At 62.6% G+C, this 18,067-nt stretch overlaps 1 protein-coding gene across 2 annotated transcripts; it reads left to right on the top strand.

Moving 5' to 3' along the window:
* Nucleotides 1–101: 101 nt before the first annotated feature.
* Nucleotides 102–17,750, top strand: GRK2 (G protein-coupled receptor kinase 2). 2 transcript variants are annotated; one of them, XM_061162741.1, is made up of 21 exons: nt 102–285; nt 10,013–10,089; nt 11,856–11,929; nt 12,041–12,142; nt 12,234–12,308; nt 12,433–12,494; nt 13,251–13,302; nt 13,558–13,649; nt 13,805–13,904; nt 13,988–14,066; nt 14,156–14,286; nt 14,514–14,608; nt 14,682–14,789; nt 15,250–15,316; nt 15,605–15,705; nt 16,288–16,354; nt 16,436–16,531; nt 16,758–16,920; nt 17,079–17,215; nt 17,298–17,411; nt 17,520–17,750. In XM_061162741.1, the coding sequence occupies exons 1-21, from the start codon at nt 173–175 to the stop codon at nt 17,682–17,684; spliced, it is 2,070 nt and encodes a 689-aa protein (XP_061018724.1). In that variant the 5' UTR covers nt 102–172; the 3' UTR covers nt 17,685–17,750. The 2 variants fall into 2 exon arrangements, with proteins under 2 accessions (XP_061018724.1, XP_061018731.1); XM_061162748.1 differs by lacking the exon at nt 102–285 and adding an exon at nt 9,392–9,567.
* The last annotated feature ends 317 nt before the right edge of the window (nt 17,751–18,067 follow it).

Genomic DNA, 18,067 nt, shown 5'->3' with positions numbered 1-18,067 from the left:
CGGCGCCATGGGGCGGCGCCGCCTGTGAGCCGCGCCGAGCGGAGCCGCGGGCGCCGAGCGGGGCCGGGCGGGCGGCGGCGCCCGAGGCCGACGGAGCGGCCGGGCCGGGCCGAGCGCGCGGAGCGGAGCGGAGCGGAGCCGAGCGGCGGGAGAGGCCGCCGCCGCCGCCAAGATGGCGGACCTGGAGGCGGTGCTGGCCGACGTGAGCTACCTGATGGCCATGGAGAAGAGCAAGGCCACGCCGGCGGCGCGCGCCAGCAAGAAGATCCTGCTGCCCGAGCCCAGGTGAGGCGGGCGCCGCAGCCCCGCGCCCCGGCCGCCCGGGCACTGGCCCCGCGATCCCCTCAGCCCCCCTCAGCGCCCGGCGTCCGGCAGCCCTGCCCGGCCCCCGGCGCCCCCGGCCCTGTGCACCGAACACCCGGGGCGCCCCAGCGCGGGGTCTTTCCGGCTGCGCGGGCTCCCCGACCCGCCCGCTGACCCCGGGCCGGCTCTGCCTGCCTCCCTTTGGCTTCACACACTCCGCCTGGCCCCCTTCTCCGTCAGCCCCCCTCGCTCTTGCCTTCTCCCCCGGGGACGCCGTGCACCCCCTTCATCCTCCTCTGGATAGCCCAGGGTCCCCCGCTTCCCACCGTGGAGTCCCCCACCTCTGCCTGCTCATCTCCCCGGGCCCGACTGTGTCGTCCATCCTGTCGCTGCCCCGACTCCCAGCACCACCCTCTTTGGGGTTCCACCGGCCCCCACCGTGGCCCCCTCGGGTGGACCCTTCCGTGAGGTTTGGGGCAGACAAGTCTTCCGGGGATCTTCCCCGGTCTTCCGGCGGGTCACTGGCTTGGGGTGGGAATTGAGAGTACTCTGGGGGCTGGGGGAGCGGTGGGGAGCAGTGGGGCGCAGGGTCCGGTGTGCGCCCGGTGGCTCTGTCCCTCTCCCCTGGAATTCCGCCTTCGGAGAGAGTCCTGCCTGTGCAGCCCGGGGGTGCTGCTTGCCAGGGGATGTCCCAGCACGCCTGCAGCAGCTGGATCACAGCTGCCACCTCTCTGGGAGATAACTGACCTGATACCCAAGTTTCACCTGCTCAGGGTTTAGGCGCAGGAGTGGACAGCGTAGGGACAGTAGCTGAGGCTGTCCAGCATGTTATGGCTTTGAGAGTATTTTCCCATCCCCTGAGCCTCGCAACAACCCAGGGGGCCGGTCGGTCAGGTGGGGTTTTGTCTCCGTGGATCAGATAGGGAAGCTGAAGGCCCAGACATGAGTGGCCTGCCCAGTGTCACAGGTAAGTCAGGGCGGTGCTGGGCCACCAGAATCAGGGCTTCTGGCTTGTGGTTCCACGTTGGGTCCACCACTCTAACCTGAGCCTGGGTCTGGCTATTCTGCCTAAAGAGCCATATGCCCTGCCAGCCAGGACCCTGGACCCATCCTAGCTGTCTTGGTCTTATCATGTGACTTTGGGCAAGTCCCTTCCCATTTCTGGGCCTCAGTTTTCTCATCTGTGAAATGTGGACGGTGTGAAATAACGGCTGTGACTCTGTGGCATCCTGAGTGAAGCGGGGCCCAAACGGCCTCGGGGGGTGGGTACCCTGCCGACATCTCCAGTGCTTTCTCCTGCCCGTTCACTGGGTTTCGGATTGACTGAACACCAGGCCGGGGAGAGGAAAACTGGTCTGCGTTTTGCAAAGGCCGTTAGGGCCCTTTTTTTTCTCAGACATTTGCAATCAGATTTCTCAAAACAGGAACCAGACTGACTGCCAGCCCGGGGCTGTCCGGGGAGCAGCGACAGTTAGAACAAAAATGAGTTCAGAAATGACAAAGCCACGAGGGAGGAAATGGGGGAGTTGGCCTCTGGGGCGCACAAGCGGCTCTCCGTGGTGGCCGCGGCCTCGAGACCCTCCAGCAGGTTGGACTTCTGCAAAGCGTGAGGCGGGGCTTTTTCTGGAACTCTCTGCGTTTGGGTAATCTCGCCCCAGAATGCATTGCTGGCGGTGGGGCCCCGCCTCGGCTTGGCTCTGCAGGTGTTAGAACCCTGAGAAAGAAGACGTTCCTCTTTTTCTGTCCCCGTCACACCCTTGATGTCGACGGCGCTGAAAGGAGTAGTGGTGGAAGTCATAATAATTTATTTATTTCTGACATCTGTCATCTCAGCCGATCCAAAAAACCACCCCGCGAGGTTGGCAAGGCCGTGCCTTGCATGTAGTAGTTGCTCAAGAAATAGCAGGACCACGTGGTGTCTGAAGGCAGGGGGACTGTGAGATTGAGGGGGGCAGCAGGAGGCCGAGAGCCAGGGGCCAGGGGTCCTCAGGTAGGGTCGCCACTTGGCGGCACGACCTCGGGCGGATGGCCGGCGCCTGTGAGGGGCACTCGATGCACTCGCCGCGAGCTGAGGCTGGGCAGGGGCCTCGGAATCCACACCTTCCACCTCGGAGGGGACGCTGCCCGTTGCCCCCTGGGTCTGACACCTATTGCCCTGAAGATTGTTATGACTGTATCTTACAGTTGCCAGTTTGCAAAGTGCTTTGTACCCCGTTTTATCCTTTTCACAACCGTAGGAAACGGGCACGGCAGCTGGTATTTTCCCACTTAATAAGTCGAAGCACCTGAGGCTTGGAGAGGGGAAGAGACTTGGTCACAGAGGCGAAGTGGTGTTTGAATTTGGGGTCTCCGGGCTCCCAGGTGCTCTTTCCCCGCTGTGCGTCCTGTCTTCCACACACCCTTCCGGACCTCTGCGCTCACCCTGGTCCTTCTCTTGAGGAATGTGTGCCAGCTGGCCCCCCCATGCCCAGGGAGCCATAGGTCTGGGGGGAGGGTGGCCTGGAAGCCACAGGGCAACCCCACGCCATCAGCTGTCTTGGTTCACAGGGCCCAGTCCCCTCCCCGCCCGGGGTCACGTCTTCCCCTCGGCCACGACATCGGGGTCAGGGAGGAGGGCCGTGGTTTGCCTAGGACAAGGTGCCATTTGGAGCCGTTCCCACCTTGGGGTGGTCCATCTTGGCAGCCTCCCTGCGGCTGGTGCCTGGGTTGTGGCTTGGCTGGGAGCTGGGCTGGCTCACAGCTCTGACTTCTCAGGGCTGGGGAACAGGAGCTGTTGGGCACAGGGCCACTTCGAGTTGGCACAGGGGCCTCCCCTTCTGTCACTCTATAGAATCCAAAGGAGACAGACTCATTTCTCGCCCTCTGGCAGAGGGAGGCAGCTGTGTGGCAGGAGTCTGGAGACCTGGCTTGCAATCCCGCTGCAGTGCCAGCTCACCTGGGCCCTAGGGACACCCCTTATCCTGGCCGAGCCTGCCTCAGTTTCCACCTCGGTCCAACGAGGGGGCTGCCCTTGACCGATGGACCCCCGCCACACACACACACCCCACTGTGCTCCTTCGGCTCTCGGGGTCTGTGGTCAATGCCGCTCTCCGGAGAAGCTGCTGTCTGTCTTTCCCAGCAGCGGCCACGGTCCCATAATGATCGTCGTTTGCTTAATATGACCACGGAGGCCTCGTGTAATTAATCTCTGGGCTCCTGGCAGGGGAGTCCGGCCTGGGCGGTCCCAGGAGATGCCCAGCCCTCCCTGGTGACTGCGGCAGCCCCAGTGGCAGATGTCAGAGCCGGGTGCCTCTTGCAGCCGGGTGCTTCTCTTGCCTCTTTCTTTCCCGGTCCCTCCCCCTTCCATGAATTTCCTCCTTCCTGCCCTTTTCTGGCTTCCCTGTCTCCCAGACCCGCCGCTCTTCCTCCGCTGCTTCTTCGTTCCTGTTAACTCTTTGCTCCCAGGACTTCCTGCCCTTGGTCTGCGGAGGGAAGAAGCGCAGGCGGTGGTTTTCTTGCTTCCTCCTCCCTCCGCTTCTCCATCACCAGCAGAAACCCTGCTGGCTTTTATCCCTTACCCAGAACGTTCCGCTCCAGTAGCAGCATTTTCCCACCCTATCCCTCCGCCTCTCGCCGTCCCCCGCCTCCGAAAACAAGATTATCTTTTAGGGCACTCATCCCCTCCGGGTCTTCGAAGCTCCCCCCCACCCCCCGCTCTCCCCAGGAGTGGGTCTCCAGGACCTCTTTCCCCATCTGTTCTCCTTTCCAGATCATGGGATTTCGCATTTTTGCCATTAAGTTGCTCGCCTGCCCGCTGTTCTCTCAGTAAATGGATTCGAAGGGAGCGTGAGCTTGACAGGTTGGAATCCGTGCCGGGGAATCTGGGCTCTGTCAAGCCAGGAATAACGTGCCCTATTAATGCACGATCAGTCCTTAGTAGTAAACTCCCGGTGACGTCAGGTGTAGGCACAGTCTGGGGCGGCGTTTCCTGCCCGCCGCGGGCACCTGGGGAGGCTGTGCAGAGGGGCCGGGCTCTGTGCACACAGCTGGAGCCTCCAGGATATTATGTTCCTGCCTTGGAACAGACAGCAGAAGCCACGAGGACCGGAGAGCCTTTGAAGAACACAGCCTCCATCACACCTGCCCTTATTATTTTTTCTTTTGGCTGCACCGGGTCTTAGTTGGCACATAAGGAATCTTTGTGGCTGCATGTGGGATCTAGTTCCCTGACCAGGGATCGAACCCAGGCCCCCCTGCGTTGAGAGCACAGAATCTCAACCGCTGGGCCACCGGGCAAGTCCTACACCTGCCCTTCTTTTTTCCCTGTGGCCCCAAGGGGCCAATGTCCTCTGCTGATTACAGAAGACAGAGTTATACCCAAGTCATCCTTCATCTGTTTCAAACAGAAGATACTAAAAAATGAGGCGTTTGGCTGCAGACTTTTCTAAGACAGTAACCTGCCCTCTGCATCGCTGTTAACAGGCAGGATAGTGTCTTGACTGGCTGAAGAGCGGGGTTTCCGAAGTGGGTTTTCTGTTGCTGACGTGTCCGCTGCTCTGTTCTCTGAGCAGTGAGGCCATTCTGGGCTTGGGGTTCCAGATAGCTGTCTTCCTGGGAGTGCAGGGCAGGGAGCCCTGGAAGTTGTTCCAGGTTTGTTCTCACGGGATAAGAGCAGTGAGCGGCAGGCTGCGACAAGGCCACTGGAGTGTCTTTTCCCGCAAGCCGTCCCTTTGTGGCTGCCATGCCTCAGTGGGTTCATGGGTGCGCATTTCTCTTTCCTGGCCCCGGACTTGCTCCAGAGCTGGCCGATTCGGTCGTTTTTTCCCATTTGGTATGTGGTCCTTCCTTGAGCTCTGAGGATGTTGTCAGCCCCGAGGAGAATCATTGAGAAATATTCATCAGAAGCCCCTGAGGACTTCCTCATACCTCTTGGCACCGTGGTGCCAGGTTTCCTGGAAATGCTCCAGAGGAGTGCCCCGGCCGTGGCGACAGCCTCTGGTCTGCTGGCTTGCCAGCCGTCTCTCCCAGAGCGTGTCGGTTCCTGGCGTGGCTGCCCCCGAGTGCAGAGCCCCCGGGCCAGCTTGCACCGTGGCTCTAGCATGTTGTCACCCAGGAGCACAGGAACCACGGCCCCTGGCCCTGCCATGTGCCAGCTGGGGCTGCCCCAGCCTGATCGGCACCCACAGCCAGGATACAAGTCCAGGGTCCCCTGGGACCCTGCCCCCAGCTCTCCCAAAGAGGCCCTTTCTTGGGAGGGGGACTGGACATTTTCTTGCCACTGGCTAGGTTGGGACTCAGGGTGTGCTGCTTCTCAGCGTCTTCTGGCCTCGATTTCCTCACCATCAAGATGAGCGTGTTTGCTCTCGACCCTGAGGTCCCACCCCATCCACACAGGCTGCGGTCTCTGACCCTGAGTGGGTGTATCTGGGAGGCCACCGTGCCACAGAGCCAGGGACTTAGCTTTCCCCTTGAACCACGTGGCGCCAGAAGGTGCCGGAAGCTCTCCCCCTCAGCCCTCCCCCTGCCGCCCCATCACCCCAGCCCTCGCTGGGGTGGCGGGCCGGAAGTGCTGTCTCCCCAGCCGCCAGGCAGCTCTCACCGGGGGGCCTTTGCTCCTGGCAGGGCAGGTATTGGGCTCTGCCCACGGGGCCCCCCAGGCCGATCTGTGAGCAGAGTGGAGTTCCAGCCCTTCGGGCTCGGGAAGATGCTCACGGGCCCTGCCCTGGGGAAGGGTCCAGTCATAGCCCCACTCTCTGAGGACATGGCAGGTGTGATCAGATTCTAGAAGGGGGGTTCCCTCCAGGAGAAGGCAGCCCAACACGACAGGCTGCGTTCTTCTATCGCCGTGTCCTCTCCGCCTTTCTCAGCGGTCAGCTCAGTGTTGGCGATTCAGCGTTTGTTGACATCCTCATTTTACAATGGGGAAGCTGGACATTTAAAGTCTGTAACTTGGCCTGGCCTCTGGGAGGGAGGAGGGAAGAGCCATTTGGAGCCCAAGCCTGGACACCAGGCAACTGCAGGAACCAGGTCGGCCGAGCCCCTTCCCCTGAGAGGCTGGGAGCCAGAGGGTCCTTCGGGGGCAGGGACAGAGGAAAGATGCAGGCATGGGTCTCCCCCAACAGCCTGATGTCCATCTGGGGGCCGCACGCTCCTGGATATCAGAGTCATTGACCTGGGTGGGGTCAGGAATGCTGCTGTGGGCCCATCGCCACTCAGACTCCACCAGTATCAGGGCGTGGGGGTAGGAGACAAAGGTGACCCAGCCCAGGAGGCTGCCACCGCCTCGCGTGCCAGCCTGTACTTGCCACCCTGGCAGGAGTGTCCCCCATGACACGCTTTCCTAACCTGCCAGCTCCCTGGGCCCCAGCCCCGTGGGAACAGACAGGAAACCCTAACGTTGCTGACTGGAGGCCTCCCCTTCAAGGACTGCCGAGGTTGACCTCGTGTTTGATTCGGGTTGGGGTGGGGGGGTTGTTTATTTTATTTAGAAAACATTTTTTTCTTTTTAAGGAAGAAAGTGAAGTGCTGCGGGCTGGGAAGAATGCTGTGGCCATCCACCCCGTGCGGTCTTCCGAGGGAGGCGGGGTCTAGCTTGCTGCGCCCGGGGCCCAGCCGGCAGCGGGCAGAGCCCCTGGGAGGGAGGAAAAGGCCTGTGCCCGGCGCGGTGCCCAGAGAAGAGCTGCTGGCCCCGCTGGCTCTTGGGCAGGCCCTTGGAGAGCCTGTTTCCCTGGCCTTGGTGTGTCCAGCCTACGGGGCCCTGCAGAGGGAAGTGGAGGCCCTGCTCCCCGCTGGGCATTCCCATCGTGTGCCACCTTTGCTGAGCCTGGGCCAGTCCTGCTGGTTCCTGGGGGGCGGGGCTGGGGGGCGGGGAGGAGCTTCCCTGTGACTGTTGCAGGGGCCACACCCAGCTGCCCCGTGGGGTCATCTGACAGGCTGGTGTCGCTCTGCCTGTCACCCACACCTACCTGTCTCTGGACAGTCCCCCTCCGTGGAGAATCAACATTCTGTGATACTTCTTTTTTCTTTCTTGCTCGTTACCATCCCCCTTCCATAGACCAAGAGGTCCTGAAACCCAGGAACGGGATGTGGACAGAGACCCAAGAGCCGAACCGCAGAGCGGTTGAGGGCCCAGCCCTCCTGTCCGCCTCCCAGGAGAAATCTGGCCCTTGTGGGGTCCCCGGAGCCACACACCCATACCTCCTGGCTGCCTGGTCTTGTGGACCTGCTGAGCCTCCGTTACCTTGCACTGGGCCCCGCTGCTGTACTCAGCCCAGCACACCACCCAGCCTGTGTGCCCATCCAAACGAGAGGCCCTGAGCTGCCCTCCGCCAGGCTGCGGGCCTGACGGGATGGGCACACACTACGGCCCACAGCCTCCCTGGGCTCCTGTCTCTAGTCTGCAGGCCTGGGGCGGGGGCTGGATCTTGCTCAGTATCACAATTTTTAAACTCCTGATATGTGTTAAGTGCTTGGGGGGCCTTGGAGTCGGGTCTTGCCTCCAGAGTCCCTGAAAGTCCCTCAGGACCAAGGAGCTGTGCCCTTGGCAGAGGCTGGTGGTGACTGTGAGTGGGTATGTGGCCCCCAGGAGGGAGGGTGTGCCGGCTTGGCTCAGGGCCACTGCCCAGCCTTGGAGTCCCCACGGCCGTGGAGGGCGTCCTCGCTTTCTGGGACGGAACTGGCTCTGAAGTGGTAGCTCAGGGCCACCGGGCCCCTGGCCCTCAGCTGGGGCTCTTGTCTGCTGCAGTCACAGGATGGGGACACAGGAGGGCCATCTGGGTCAGCGGCACCCCACTCTCCTGTTAGAGACAATTCTCAGGGAGGGTCACGGGGTCTCCCAGCTCCTGGGATCACGGCTCCAGGCCTGTGCCCACAGTGGTTCTGTGTGCGCCCGCGTTGCCTCATGTGGCTCAAGTGCAGGCAAGGGCCTGGCCAGCTCAGGGCTGGACCTCCACCCCAACCCCTTCAGAAGGAAAGGGCAGGAGTCACCCCACCTGTTAGGGCTAGGGGCTGGGCAAGGTCTGCTGGTTGCACTGGCCTTCTGTCCTCAGGCCCCCTCTCTGATGGGGCCTCAAAAACCCCAACTGGCCTTGTCAGTTCTGTCCGTCTGTCCATCTACCCCTAGCCTGCCCCTACCCCACTTTGTTTCAACCCTCCTTCCTGGCCCCGCGTCATCAGATACCTGGGCTTCCCCCCATGTTGCCTCCAACAGAGCCCGTCCACTCACCCGCCACCCAACCGAGCTTCCCAAGTGTGGTCTGTCGAGCCTCCTCCCTGCCCAGTGGCTCTTCCCGGCCAGGCCTCCCGTGCCTGTCCCCACATCCACCACCCACCCTGGGCTTCACCACCTGTCGACATCCTGTTTGCATTTGAGGAACTCAGTGAGGTTCCACCTCCTCCACGTGACCTCTCCAATGGCCCAGAACGTTCTTTCCTGCCTGAGTCTCCTCCAGCTGACTGGGCCCCATGCAGTTCGTCTCATGCTTTCTAATGTCACGGAATCGCAGACGTAGGACCGGTGCCCTGGGCAGGCCTCCCTGGGGGGCAGGGCTGCATGGCGCCTTCTAGCAGGTGGTGGGCAGCAGGGCCCTGTGCTGGGCTCCACGAGGCAGGCAGGGATATGGAGAGGTGGGCACACAGCATCCTTTTCACCCGTGACCTTCTGGCGGCCCCCCCATATCCTGAGACCCTGTGAGCATCTCGAGAGCCAGGTGGGACCGCAGCCGGTGGCTGGGGGGGACTGCAGGTGGCCCAGGAAAGGAGAGGAGGGGAGACCAAGCTGCCACTGAGGCATGAAACCTGGCCAGGTGTGAGTTTCCCAGAGCACTCGGTGATGGGGGTGAGATAACCGGGGGCGGGGAGTGTGATAACCTGGGCTTCCGCGGTCACAGGGGCAGCCCCCGCTCCTCCGCTGCCCTGGAGGCAGCTCAGGGCCAGGGGTCCTACTTTAGGTATTAGGGACAAGGGAGCTGAGGCTTGACTTTTTTTCTTCCCCCAATATTGAAATATAATCCACATGACAGAAAATTCATCATGTTGAAGTGCTAAAGTCAGTGGATTTCAGTACATTTACTGTGTCATGCAGCCCTCATCACTGCCTAATTCCAGAACATTCCCATCACCTTATAAAGAAACCCTGGCCCATTAGAAGTTATTCCTCTTTTCTTTTCCAGCTTCTGACACTCACTCATCTGCTTTCTGTAGATCTGCCCCTTCTGGACTTGTGGTATAAATGGAATCATATAATGTGTGGGCTTTGGTGACTGTTACTTGGTGGAACACTCGCAGGTTGGTCCGTACTGTGGGGCACACGTATACCAGCCTTTCACTCCGTTTCATGGCCAAGTGGTATCCCATTGTGAGGATGGGCCGTATTTCCATGATCCATCATCTGCTGATGGGTGAGGCCTGGCTTCTGAGGTTCGGCCAACTCCCTGAAGCCAGCACGAGGAAGGGCTGGGACCCGACTTCTGAGCAGCCACCTGCTGGTCACCCTAGCTTTGGAAGACGGAGCTTTGGTGGGCAGACAGGTTTCCTCGGGTCCCACTGGTGTGACCCACGGTCAGGTCTGACGGGGTGGCTGCCTTGCTGGAAGGGAGCATGACAGCCACTGGCAGTGCCCTCCACTGCAGATTCCAGGGGCAGATGCAGCCACCCTCCAAGGGAGCAGGGCCAGCAGGCCTGGCGGGAACCATGGGGACTCTGGGTCACCACCACCCGCCCTGTCTTCCAGCATCCGCAGCGTCATGCAGAAGTACCTGGAGGACCGGGGCGAGGTGACCTTCGAGAAGATCTTCTCCCAGAAGCTGGGTGAGTATGGCGGGGGCTCTGCCAAGCCCAGGGCATCCGCCCCACCTCCCAGTCCGGCTGCCAGACCAGGGGGTGGGGGCAGGAGGACCCCGGGGTCGCCTTTGTATGCCACCCCAGCTGACCGGGCTGTGTGCCCCCTCTCTACCAAGAGATCTCCCGTCCACCGTGGGGGAAGCACAGGGCAGCCCGAGATCCCCGCTGCTAGCGGCAGGGCCGGGACCTACCGTCTCCCAGCCCCTGGCCGTCGCCCCGGGAGGCCCCTGAAGCGGGGTGGGGGCCCAGCAGTCTTCCAGGACCGCCAGGGAAGTTCCTCCTTTGGGGTTTTTGTTTTCGAGAGTTGCAGCTTCCCCTTGGCGCAGGCACAGCTGCTGGGGCCGTTGGTGGAACTGACAGGAAGGGGCGGGGCCCTTCCTGTGGCGCCTGCCGCTGCGGTCGCCCCCGCCCCCACGGCCCTCTTTGTGAGCAACCTGCGCCGGCAGGCCCCTCGGCCGCCGCCTCCAGGGCCCCGGCCTTAGAGGCGGGCGCCCGCGGGAGGGGGAGGCGGGGTGCGGGGAAGCAGGCCCGGGCGCCCACAGCTCTGACTCGGCCTTTCCCGGAGAAGGGACCTCGGCTCTGAAATGGGAGTGGCCTGGCCCGGAGGTCAGGCCTAGGGAGTCTGTGTGTCAGGGAGGCCTGCAGCGTGGGTCCCCTGCCTGCGCTGTGTGACCTTGGGCACATCGCTGCCCCTCTCTGAGCCTCGCCTGAGAGCTAGCATTCTGGAGCCCCACTGTGCAAGACTGTTGGAGGCCCAGGTGCGGTGGTGGCAATGAAAAGCCCCTTGCCCACCGGGAAGCCCGGGGCTCGAGTTCCTCAAGGTCCACTGTTGAAAGGCCCATTTGCCCTTACCAGAAGCCGTGGCTGAGAGCTCTGGCAGAGGGGGCAGGGCCCCCAGAGGTGTGCAAAGCCACCCAGCTTGAGCCTGGGCACCCATGTCAGGCTCGAGGGAGTCGGGACCACCCTTCCTCCTGCTGGCCCTCCAGGGCTGCTCTGGGGCCCGGCCCCTGGCCTGCGTCCTCCAGGGTCTCCTGCCTGCCCTTCCTGCAGCCCTTCTCACCCCCTGCCGTCCCCAGAGGCCGTGCTGTCTGGAGCCCTCTGCACACAGCCTCTGCCGTGTCCTTCCCAGGACCTGCCGCTGGGCAGGAGAGCCCTGAGTTCCCCTCAGGCTGCCAGGTTCCACCTGCCTGACAGGTCTCCCTGAGCCTCGGTTTCCCCCAGTGGACCTGCCGCCCCTGTCCACCTGTTGGGAGTGGCAGCTGTGAGAGCCAGCCTGATGATGGAGGCGGGGTGTAAGGTCCAAGGACAGAGCACCCCCAGCCCCCACGCAGCAGCCCTGGCCTGGCCCAGGCAGATCTCACTGCACCGACGCGGCCCAGCTGCCCGCTGGGTGTGTCCCCCTCCTGGGGGAGAAGCAGGCCCCAGACTGCATTGAGAGGGCAGGGGGCCCAGATGCCAGAGTCAGCCCCACACTCTGTCTCACCAGGGCGCCTGCCGCTTTCCAGCCACCATCAGAAGAAGCAGATTCTGAGAGGGGTGGGAACTCGGGCACCCCAACCCTGAATCTGAGACTCTTCTGTTGGTGGTGACCTCCGAGGCCACCAGGGCAGGGACCATGTCTGCCACCTCCTTGGCCAGTTCTGCCCAGGAAGCCCCAAGCCCACACCCCCCACCGTGATGGGATGGCCTCTGTGGGGCTGTGACTCAGCCCGACGCAAAACACTTGCTTTCAGGGTACCTGCTCTTCCGAGACTTCTGCCTGAAGCACCTGGAGGAGGCCAAGCCCTTGGTGGAGTTCTACGAGGAGGTGAGGCCAGGCTGGCTTGGCCCTGCTGCGTGTGGCTGCTTTCATTGAACCTGTAAGACAGTCCCGCGCCCCGCTGGGCCAGGGCTCACCTGTGGGGATCTTGTCCTCTAGATCAAGAAATATGAGAAGCTGGAAACAGAGGAGGAGCGCCTGGTCTACAGCCGAGAGATCTTCGACACGTACATCATGAAGGAGCTGCTGGCCTGTTCACATGTGAGTGCCCGGGGCCCATGTGCCGGCCTGGGCGTGGGGATGGGAGGGCCGGCCCCGTGGAGAAGTCACTCGTCTCTCCCTCCTTCCCCAGCCCTTCTCGAAGAGTGCCATCGAGCACGTCCAGGGCCATCTGGTGAAGAAGCAGGTGCCTCCAGATCTCTTCCAGGTGTGTGCTGGGCTTGTCCCCACTCCCGCCCAGCCCAGCGAGGGTCCCCCGTGGGCGGCATAGTCCCGGAGCCTGGTTGGCTCTCGCTATGGCTCAGTCACCCACCTCCCACTCCCTCCCTTAGCCATATATCGAAGAAATTTGCCAGAACCTCCGAGGAGACGTGTTCCAGAAATTCATCGAGAGGTGAGAGCGGGGCACATGCAGGAGCAGAAGGGGTGCTCTGAGAAGGGGTGCGGATGTCCTGGAGGAGAGCCGCCGGCCTGTCAGTGTCCAGCGTGTGCGCACCTGGGCCTGTCTACATGCCAGCGCGGGGACTCCTGAGAGGTCACCACCTCCCCCACCCACCCCGCCCTTCTCAGCACTAGGCACCTCAAAACCCGTCCCTGTCTAAAGGGAGCGAGGGACCACCCATGTGTCTTTCCCCCCATCGACTGTCTAGCCCCTTGCTGGGCCCACTGGGGATGAGAAGTATCAGGCTGGTGGTAAGGATGGGCACGAGGACACACTGCCCACCCCTCTGCCCCCGTGGCCTTCACGGCCAGAGCCAGCCTGGGGCACGTTCCTTGATGTGCCCCAGCTGCCCTGCCATCTCGTAGGGGCTTCACTGGTAGAGAGTGGTGTGTCACTGGACGTATGCAAGGAAGGAAATGAAATGAGCCTTGTTGTGGATGTGGTACCAGGAAGTCGGGGTCAGATGGGAAGATCTCACCTCTAAGTTTATCTGATCCAAGCAGAAACCCAAAGACTGATAACAATGCTGGTATTGCCGGGAGGCAGGTGGGGGCAGCCCGTGTTGGCATTCTTCCTGGCAGGCCCGGAAGAGGACTCCGAGGTTTGGGAGCCCAGGCAATAGCAGTGGGTGAGGCCAGCTTGCCCCCAGCATCAATTTCACTCACTTTCTAAGGCTTAGTTGAGCTTGGGTTCTTTCTTCTCTTGCAGTGATAAATTCACACGATTTTGCCAGTGGAAGAATGTGGAGCTCAACATCCACGTGAGTGGGCTGGGTGGGCGTGCAGAATCGTCTCCCTGCTGCTCCTCCCCAGGGCCCGGGGCGGCCGGGGGAGTCTACCTTCAACCCCCAGGGGCAGCTGTGGGCTTGGTGCTGGGACCCCAGTGTGGATGGCTCCAGGCAGAGCGGCACCTGGGAAGGGTGGCCCTGGGTCAGGGGCCTTGGGGGAACACCCTGCTGCTCCCAGGGTGGGGCCCGGGCAGCCTGTGGTGACTCCCCCGCCTGCCACCCCCGCAGCTGACCATGAACGACTTCAGCGTGCACCGCATCATCGGGCGAGGTGGCTTTGGTGAGGTCTACGGCTGCCGGAAAGCCGACACGGGCAAGATGTGAGCGCCGGGTCCGCTGCCTTGGGTGGGATGCCTGAGGGGGAGGAGGGCCCCCCGGGGGGTGCCCTGAGGACCAGCCACACCCCACTGCACCCCTGGGGCCCTGCACTGCAGGTGCCAGCAGACCGACTGAGGGACCGGCCCCTCTCCCCCAGGTACGCCATGAAGTGTCTGGACAAGAAGCGCATCAAGATGAAGCAAGGGGAGACCCTGGCCCTGAACGAGCGCATCATGCTGTCGCTCGTCAGCACTGGGGTAAGCGGCAGCCCGCCTCGCCTCAGCCCCCGGCTCCAAACCTAGTGCAGCCTGCGCTGACCTCCTCTTCCACCCCCTCCTAGGACTGCCCGTTCATCGTCTGCATGTCATACGCCTTCCACACGCCAGACAAGCTCAGCTTCATCCTGGATCTCATGAACGGTGAGTGCCTAGCCTGGCCCCAGGTGGACCTCGGGGCTGGGGACCGGGGTGGGAGCTGAGCGCCCCCTCCTGCGGGCTGCCTCCTTCAGGCGGGGACCTGCACTACCACCTGTCCCAGCACGGGGTCTTCTCCGAGGCCGACATGCGCTTCTACGCCGCGGAGATCATCCTGGGCCTGGAGCACATGCACAACCGCTTCGTGGTCTACCGGGATCTGAAGGTGAGGCGCCGCCCCGCCCTCTTCCCGCCGTGGCCCCGCCCCCTTCCCGGCCTGGCTCCTCCCCCTTTCGTGCCCCGCCCTCTTCCCGGCCTGGCTCCTCCCCTCCGCAATCCCCACGCCCCCGACCCAGGCCCGTCTCTGGACACCCTTACCTCTAGACAGCCACCCGGCTGGCGTCTTGCCCGGCCGGGTCCTGTCCTGAGCTACTCACTGAGCCTCCTCCACAGCCGGCCAACATCCTGCTGGACGAGCACGGCCACGTGCGCATCTCAGACCTGGGCCTGGCCTGTGACTTCTCCAAGAAGAAGCCTCACGCCAGTGTGTGAGTGCCCCAGCCCCACGCCCCCTTCCCGCACCCTCCGACCGACCCGCTTATGGCCTCCTTCCTCCGCCAGGGGCACCCACGGTTACATGGCTCCCGAGGTTCTACAGAAGGGTGTGGCCTACGACAGCAGTGCTGACTGGTTTTCCCTGGGCTGCATGCTCTTCAAGCTGCTGCGAGGGTGAGCAGGCTGTCCCAGGGCGGGTGCACAGGACAGAAACAGGCTTTCCCCCAGGGCTGGGGTGGGGGGCCCTCTGCTGCCGGGCTGTCAGAGGTGGCACCATCCCTGGCTTTGGTAAGGATCATTCATTGGCTTCCCAGGTGGCACTAGTGGTAGAGAACCCGCCTGTCAGTGCAGGAGATATAAGAGTTGTGGGTTCGATTCCTGGATCAGGAGGATCCCCTGGAGGAGGGCATGGCAAGTTCAGTTCAGTTCAGTCGCTCAGTCATGTCGGACTCTTTGCAACCCACCCCAGTGTTCTTGCCTGGAGAATCCCCAAGGACAGAGGAGCCTGGCGGGCTACAGTCTATAGGGTCGCGCGGTCAGACACGACTGAAGTGACTTAGCAGGCACTCATGCAGCCTGCCTCAGTTTGCACATTCCCATTCTCTGACCTTGGACTTTGGCTTTTCTTGCCCAGGCATAGCCCTTTCCGGCAGCACAAGACCAAAGACAAGCATGAGATCGACAGAATGACATTAACAATGGTGCGTGAAGGGTCCCAAACCGGGGAGGCTGGGTGGAGCTCATGAGGGGCCACAGTGCAGCTGGGGTCTCATGTGGGCATCAGGGTCTTGGCTGCCAGCAGCCCACCCTCTGGCCCTGTATGCTCTCCCTTCCCCATGCTGTCAGAGCAAACATGCCTGCTAGGGCCATTCGGAAGCTCTCTGCTGGGGGCCTGGACCTGCCCGCCCCTGCCTCATGCAGCCTCAGGAGGCCCAGAGCTGTGATGGGGGCCAGGGTGGGCCCCTGCCAACGTCCCCTCCTCCCTGCAGGCTGTGGAGCTGCCCGACTCCTTCTCCCCTGAGCTCCGCTCCTTGCTGGAGGGGCTGCTGCAGAGGGATGTCAACCGGAGGCTAGGCTGCCTGGGCCGAGGGTGAGTGCCCGGGACCCCGGCCATTACCCCAGGCCTTCCCGCCCTGCTGGATGATGTCCACACTGCGGTGTCTAGGCGTCTGCAGGGGTTGCTGGGGCAGCCTGCCTGAGCCTCTGCCCGTGTTCCTCTGAGGCTGTGTCCTGTCACTGGATCCCCCCCAATCTGTGGTCCCAGCCTACTTGGCAGAGTTCACAAGTTGGGGCCAGGGCAGCCCTGCCCAGTGTTCCCAAGTGGAGAGTGCCTGCCATACAGCTGCTGGGGGTGGGCACAGACCGGACAAAGATGATGTTGCTAATGATGATGACAGCAGCTTTTTATGTTTATTAAACATTTACTAAGCACTGGGCGTGATGTTGCAAGATTCCCAGTATTAAACTCACCACAGCCCTATGGCCGTGGAAACTCCTGTTCTCCCCATTTGAAAGATGAGAAAACAGGCTGAGGTTTAAGGAACTTGCCCAAGGTTGCAGAGCCAGAGTATGGCTAAACCAGCAGTTAAACCTAGGCTGCCTGTCCCGCAGCCCAGACCTTGTCCCCCCAACCTGGGTGGTGCCAAGCCCCAGTGACCCACTCTTCCCACAGGGCCCAGGAGGTGAAGGAGAGCCCCTTCTTCCGTTCCCTGGACTGGCAGATGGTCTTCTTGCAAAAGGTAACAGCCCAGAACCGGGGCCGGGTGGCGTGCTCGGGTGCCCCTGCTCGGTCCTGATGCCTAGCCCCTGTTCCACTGCAGTACCCGCCCCCACTGATCCCCCCACGAGGGGAGGTGAATGCAGCTGACGCCTTCGACATTGGCTCCTTTGATGAGGAGGACACAAAAGGAATCAAGGTATGGGGCCTGGCCTGGCCTCCCAGCCCTGAGCACGGCTGGCAGTGTCCTCCGTCCTCTGGCCCTATGAGATCCCCACGTCAGCACCATCTGCCTGGTGGGCCTTGGGCTCCTGCTTCCCACATGTCCCCAGGGGTGGCCATTGGATCAGACCACCATGTCCCGGGCCCTGCGGCCGGGCTGGCCTGTGGCTGAGAGCCATCCCTTCTCCACCCTCTTGGTGAAGCTACTGGACAGTGACCAGGAGCTCTACCGCAACTTCCCCCTGACCATCTCGGAGCGGTGGCAGCAGGAGGTCGCAGAGACTGTCTTTGACACCATCAACGCCGAGACGGACCGGCTGGAGGCCCGCAAGAAAACCAAAAACAAGCAGTTGGGCCACGAGGAAGGTGAGGGTCAGCAGCTGCATGGGTGCCCACTGCCCGCTCTAGAGATGGGAAGCAGGCTCAGGTGTCAGCCGGGGTCCCTGCCAAAGAGCAGCTGATCCAGGACTCAGACCCGGGTTGGGCAGCCGGCTGAGTGCCCCTCTCTTGCTCTCTCACGTCAGACTACGCCCTGGGCAAGGACTGCATCATGCATGGCTACATGTCCAAGATGGGCAACCCCTTCCTGACCCAGTGGCAGCGGCGGTACTTCTACCTGTTCCCCAACCGGCTCGAATGGCGGGGCGAGGGCGAGGCCCCGGTAAGGAGCAGCCCGGGGCCCGGGAACCCCTGGGATGGGCGGGCCGGTCCCAGGCCCTCACCGCCCGCTCCCCGCCCTGCAGCAGAGCCTGCTGACCATGGAGGAGATCCAGTCGGTGGAGGAGACGCAGATCAAGGAGCGAAAGTGCCTCCTCCTCAAGATCCGAGGCGGCAAGCAGTTCGTCCTGCAGTGCGACGTGAGTGGGGACCCGGGGTGGGGCAGGGATGGGGCCGGGGCGGGGCCAGAATGGCTGGGGCGGGGCCAGAAGGGCCGGGGCCCCGCCTAACAGCCAGTGTGTGCGCAGAGTGACCCAGAGCTGGTACAGTGGAAGAAGGAGCTGCGCGACGCCTACCGCGAGGCCCAGCAGCTGGTGCAGCGGGTGCCCAAGATGAAGAACAAGCCGCGCTCGCCCGTCGTGGAGTTGAGCAAGGTGCCACTGATACAGCGCGGCAGCGCCAACGGCCTCTGACCTGCCGCCCGCTCGCCCGGCCACCCCCCTGCCCGCCCGCCTTTTATAAACCTCTAATTTATTTTGTTGGATTTTTATTATTTGTTTTCCCGCCAAGCGGAAAAGGTTTTATTTTGTAATTATTGTGATTTCCTGTGGCCCCAGCCTGGCCCAGCCCCCAGGGAGGGGCCCGCTTGCCTTGGCTCCCGCTGCCACCCACCCAGCCACTGCCCAGCCACCTTACCCTGCACCCAGGGGCCTCCGCTCCTGTGTCTCCCCCACACAGGGAGAGCAGCAGCCCCCAGCGCCCTCCCACCCTTCCCCAGGGACCGTGTCGCCTGGAGTTGGGCCTGCCGCCCCCCCTCCCCCCAAGCTCTGTGCCTACAGCACAGCTGGGTGGCCCG

Source organism: Dama dama, chromosome 2, assembly GCF_033118175.1.
Source record: "Dama dama isolate Ldn47 chromosome 2, ASM3311817v1, whole genome shotgun sequence".
Classification (NCBI taxonomy): Eukaryota; Metazoa; Chordata; class Mammalia; order Artiodactyla; family Cervidae; genus Dama; species Dama dama.
The sequence above is the reverse complement of the archived record's forward strand: the minus strand, read 5'-3'. Positions and strand labels throughout refer to the sequence as shown.

Excerpts from the sequence above, each read along its gene's own strand:
- GRK2 (XM_061162741.1), top strand. The coding sequence starts at position 173 with ATGGCGGACCTGGAGGCGGTGCTGGCCGACGTGAGCTACCTGATGGCC. Across the intron at positions 10,090-11,855 it reads GATCTTCTCCCAGAAGCTGG|GGTACCTGCTCTTCCGAGAC; the intron begins GTGAGTATGGCG and ends ACTTGCTTTCAG. Across the intron at positions 14,609-14,681 it reads AAGAAGCCTCACGCCAGTGT|GGGCACCCACGGTTACATGG; the intron begins GTGAGTGCCCCA and ends TTCCTCCGCCAG.